The 5000-nt window shown below is 41.9% G+C and overlaps 1 protein-coding gene and 1 non-coding gene across 2 annotated transcripts in view; both read right to left on the reverse strand.

The window, feature by feature from the left end:
- The window catches only part of LOC138043111 (uncharacterized), an 8747-nt gene extending 4047 nt beyond the window's left edge, over positions 1 to 4700 (reverse strand). Inside the window, exons 1-4 of the mRNA XM_068889239.1 lie at positions 4083 to 4700; positions 2419 to 2621; positions 1797 to 1994; positions 1091 to 1332 (exon numbers count right to left, since the gene is read on the reverse strand). Coding sequence (XP_068745340.1) covers positions 1091 to 1332; positions 1797 to 1994; positions 2419 to 2621; positions 4083 to 4644 — 1205 coding nt within the window. The 5' untranslated portion in view covers positions 4645 to 4700. The remainder of the gene's footprint in view (positions 1 to 1090; positions 1333 to 1796; positions 1995 to 2418; positions 2622 to 4082) is intronic.
- Trnaa-ggc (transfer RNA alanine (anticodon GGC)) lies at positions 3000 to 3072 on the reverse strand. Its single transcript has one exon. It is a non-coding gene; the product is annotated as a tRNA-Ala (tRNA).
- Positions 4701 to 5000: the final 300 nt, after the last annotated feature.

Genomic DNA, 5000 nt, shown 5'->3' on the forward strand with positions numbered 1-5000 from the left:
TTTCCTCGTTTATCCAACAACATTCTTGTTTTGCGGCATTGTCGTTGCCGTAGACAAGGGCAAACTAGGCGATAAGTCGATGCGACACGTCGCGGGGCCAAGTCGCCGCAACAATTTGCCTTGTGTGACCAGTTAATTTTATGAAAATGATTGTCGCTACGGCAGAATTTTGTCGCCGCGATCAGTCGCACGAATTTAAACCGGTTTGAATTCGTGCGACTAATCGCAACGGCAAAATTAGCGGAAGCAGCGTTGTCGTACCGTGTGTACACTTCCGGCAAGAAGTCGCTGCGAAAAAATATACCATAATACTCTTTGTTTGTCCCTCCAAAATTTTGCATAAGCATTGTTTTTATTTTCTCTTGGGACTTTCAACGGTCCCAAGAGAAACTGGAAACAATGCTTATGCAAAATTTTGGAGGGACAAACAAAGAGTATTATGGTATTTTTGATATCGGCTAATTGGAAAACTGTTCACATTCCCCCTCATACGAAATCACTGCGTGTGAACCGAACTGGCGTCGCGTCGGAGCGACTTGTTTTGCAAGTAGTACACACGGAGCAACTTGTCACATAGACCTCTCGTGTGTCCCGGCATTTAAACAAAGACAAGGGCAACGTCGGCGTAAACGTCACTCCAAAATATAACTTACCGCTCTACTAACTACGCTTACCGCTATCATAAGAACTTCGCGATCAGTCCATCACGTCCACGAAGAATAAAACGGGCGAACTGTCATATTACGGGTTTGGTACGAACAGTTTAATTAAAGTAAATGTAAAAAATGAACGGTTCATTGCTGCATGCTCACGTTGTCGTCAAAACCTAACATTTGGTCAGCAGTTCACGTTGTTGTTTTATGGAGTACGTCAAAGAAATGTACTAAAATGCCTGCTGTACCCTCCTTGCATACGGCGGTTGCGCCCGCAGTACACGCGGCAGTCAAAACTTGACTGCCCTTCGTAAGTAGTACGTTTCATGTGTGCCTAAATGACGTAGTTTGTCGCTTTGTCCCTACTAAGAGCCTTTTTCTTATTTTACTAAAACGGGAAAGTAAGACAAGGAAGTAATAGCATTAAATAACCCTACCACCACAACGCATTTCCATTATCTGGCATGTGGAATCTGTAGTACATGGGCACCCCACACTCTCCCCCTGAGTCGTCTCCAAAGTTGCCCCAGATGGGGTGCCACCCTTCACCCGGTGCACCACTCGGGTCCTTGGAGCCTCCTGAAAGATGGTCCTGTTCGTGATTGCCTATGCCTACCATATATGGCATCAATGTTGCATACGGCTCAATGAGTTCGTGCCACTGGTCCCAAATGTATGCCTTTGATTTAATTAAACACAAACTATGAGCCGAGGTGACACCAAACATGAACTTGCCAGCTATATCTAATAAAACCTGCTAAGCGAAATGCCCAAGTGGACATACCGTTGCGTAATTACGTCTGCCCAAAAGTGAGCATTGCAGTGGGAAACGCGTATGTGATTAGAGAAATATAAAGCACTATCATAAAACTCATAGAGTTCCTTGCGAAAAAAACCGATGATATCGGTTTGCAAAATAGCCCTTGACGATGGGCTTAAAAGGTTTGTTTTGCAAACAGAAACATCGGACATGTTTTATCTTACCAATTTTTATTTCTTCGTCACTCTGCTGTAGGGATCAGTTTGCTGTCTACCTATCACTTTCCTCGCACAAAATTCGTGTACACCGTTTTTCAAGAAAAACATATCTGACCAATGTAAACGAATCAGTGAAGAGAAACTTTTATTTATTGTCCAACTTACATATCCTCTGGCGTATGATATGTCTCCAACATGGAACACAAGCGACTTGCCTTTCTTGGCCTCTTCGATCATGTACTTAGCTGTGTCATGCGCGCCGGGGTCAAGCGACAATCCCATGTCACCATAAACTACAAAACTGAAGGACTCGTCTGAGCCGGTCGGGGGCTGGGTACGAAATGTGTGCACTGAGCTCATCATCTAAACAACAAAATCCTGGACTTAAATTTAAGAACCTTGAACAAAATGTTTTACAAATGACCTCATTTGCATTTAAATAGCTTCCAACATACACAATGAATAATTCGTAGAATGGCCGGAGATCTGTCGAAAAATAAGTTTTCTGGAATTCACGAGTCCCTTCATCATCCTGTAGTTTTCCAATCTGTAAATGGTCGTAAATTTCTTTATTCCCACTGGGCGTTAAGAGAAGGCCAGACTTTTTCAGCCTCGCAATCCTCCTCGCCTCTTCTTCTGCTCCCTATATGAGCAGAATTTTTCACACTGAAAAGAGCACGGGAAAACCTTTTTGGGTGTGGTCTTCAATTTCTAATTGCCATCCCGTTGATTGTAAAGTTTAAACTAATATACTGTTTTTAAGCCAATCAGTAAATTAGCTACAAACCTTAGAGGATCCATAAGAATAAAAATATTGCGAGGATGGACTGAGGCCTGTCAATAGAACATCGTGAATGTAACCAGGGTCTGAGAAACCGTCTGTTGATGCAGGTGGTCCACACATGTCATTCTTATTGTAGGTCTTTGAAGTGCCGTTAGCTTTAAAGCCCATTGATGCATCTTTTCCGTAATGTACAACAGGACCATCATCTAAAAAAATACAAATTCAGTTGATTCCTGTAAACAAGACCCATAAATTACCGTTTCTATGCTGGAGACGTTTAAGTCGTCTTGAAGAATTTGTCGTTTGTAACATTAAAGCTCTTTGGTATTAATAAAAAGGTGACGTGTGAAAGTAAACAGAAAATAAAGTTGAAAAATAATGGAAACAAGTAAGTATTCTGGCATGGCCGTTTCAAGCAGGAATTAAAAGCATGGTCGAATTGAACCTCTAAAGTCTATTTAACGAACGAAATGATATATGAAATTAATTATGTATTGAACTGCGGAAATGAAATCAAGTGAAGCTATTATCCTCGCGGTTATGAATGCAATTTTAACAATTGCGTAAAGAAGCCGGAAAATTTAGGACTTCAACGGGGTTTGAACCCGTGACCTCGCGATGCCGGTGCGACGCTCTAACCAATTGAGCTATGAAGCCCGTGATGTGGGTACAAAACGAAGACCGCCGGAAGGCCCAAACACGAACACCCCTTCAAAATCGTCCTCAAATCCCTGCTTGAAACTACGTTTGTCAATGATTTGGAGTTTAAACTAGCGATATCAACGATGCCTTGAAGACGCTTTTGAAGGAGTCTTCGTTTTGTAGTTTTAGTGGAATTTTCTACAAAACGAGGACCCTGGTCAAATTCGTTGAAAAACCGCAAATGTTGATGTTTCTTGTTTCCTCTCCAATCGAGAATTATGCTCCAGTCAGTTTCACAAACTAAATTTGTCCCTTGGACTCCCGAAGGTTTAGACACGATTTTTGTGGAATGTTTTTGATGTCGTTCAAAAAAACTCGCAGCAAGTGTTTTATTGGATCTAAAAACATGAGGGGCAGATAAAACACTGCCGCTTGTTTTTTAAGGATTGATAAAAAATCATACTTAATACTTCTCGTTGAGCAAATTTTCTTCGTTGGAGAGGGAAGAGGTGTTTGACCGAGACGTTTCACCAAGAGATCGGGCAGACATGAGGGTGATAACCTAGTGGCAACATCTCAATTGCTCTCGCTCCAGGAGCCAGTTTCCCTGGAGGAAATAACATGTCCCATGACCTTTTCATGACAAAAGTTGCGAAATAAGAGTTGAAAAACCACAACGGAAGTTTTTTTTCTTTTCCCAATCAAAGCTCGTTAAATGAACCAATCACAGCTCAAATTAAATTAATGTAGCCGCGGGAAAAAGCACGCGAGCGCTTGATTTGCTTCTGATTGGCCGAAGGCGTATCACGAGATTATTCATCCGATGAGTAAAGCGTGGAGGTATTCAGTGATGATAGTGTGACGTAGAAACTTTCACGAGTAAAAAGAATCACAGAAGTGTTCAACGAAAAAACGATTAGCAAACCGATATAAAATAGACTTTAAAAAAAGTGAGGTAGGGAAGCAAAGTAAATCTTGTAGGATTTTTTACGCCAAAGTAAATTAAGAAAAATTAATATCTTTACCTGTACCAGACACCCACATCACTCGCATTTGTGTCGGATCGCCAGTAAGAGCTATGTGTCCTTGCAAAGGCGCATAAATGCCACCTTTAAATTTCAGCTCATTGCTTGTTGCCACATGAATATAGCTCTCTTGATAGTATCGAAACTCACAACTGGTCCGTAAATTGTAAACTTGAACCAGTTGCCATCCGCACCCAGAAGCATACGTCGACGATTCAGAGACGTAAAAGTAATCCAAATAGTCACTGGGAAGACTGTTTTTAGGGCAGTAAAATGCAATGAAATCATGGCTGTCGGGCTTGGGTATTCCCCCCCAGGAGACATTCACAGTTGCACCGTTTTCCACTAAGCTCGGAGTGACTTCCAAAGTGGCGCCGGTTGAGAAATTTCTGAAGATTTTTTGCGTGAAGTGAACCCGGTGCCGCGCGTCTTTAACATCCACGATTGAACCATTCTTGTGTAGACGTTTGAAATAAGTTGGAACTGGGTGGCTTGATTTTGCCTCTGCGCCTAGGAATCCCAGAAGCAGAGAAGAAACCACAATGACCCTTACAGACACCATGTTTCACTCTTCGCCGCGGGCAAACTACGCATTATTTTGTATTTTATGTCACGCGACAAAAATGTCACGCGTTGCAAATTTTAATAAAGGGATTGCCTCACAGACCACCCATGAAGACCGTTGAAAACTTTGTGTCCAAGGCAAAGTCGATTTATTTTTTCCAAAGGAAGAACTGTAAGATACACCAAGGCAAACTTTTTCCTCTGGCTTCAATGAGGCCGGTTCGTAGTTCCGCAGTTCATCCTTGTGCGTTTGGCATGTTTCCGTCTGTTCTTTATTTCCGGTAAGTTAATTACTTAATCTGACGCAAGTTTTGGTCGGCTGGACAATTTTAACTTTATTGATGAAAATTCCTC

Source organism: Montipora capricornis, chromosome 3 (genome assembly GCF_036669925.1).
Source record: "Montipora capricornis isolate CH-2021 chromosome 3, ASM3666992v2, whole genome shotgun sequence".
Taxonomy (NCBI): domain Eukaryota; kingdom Metazoa; phylum Cnidaria; class Anthozoa; order Scleractinia; family Acroporidae; genus Montipora; species Montipora capricornis.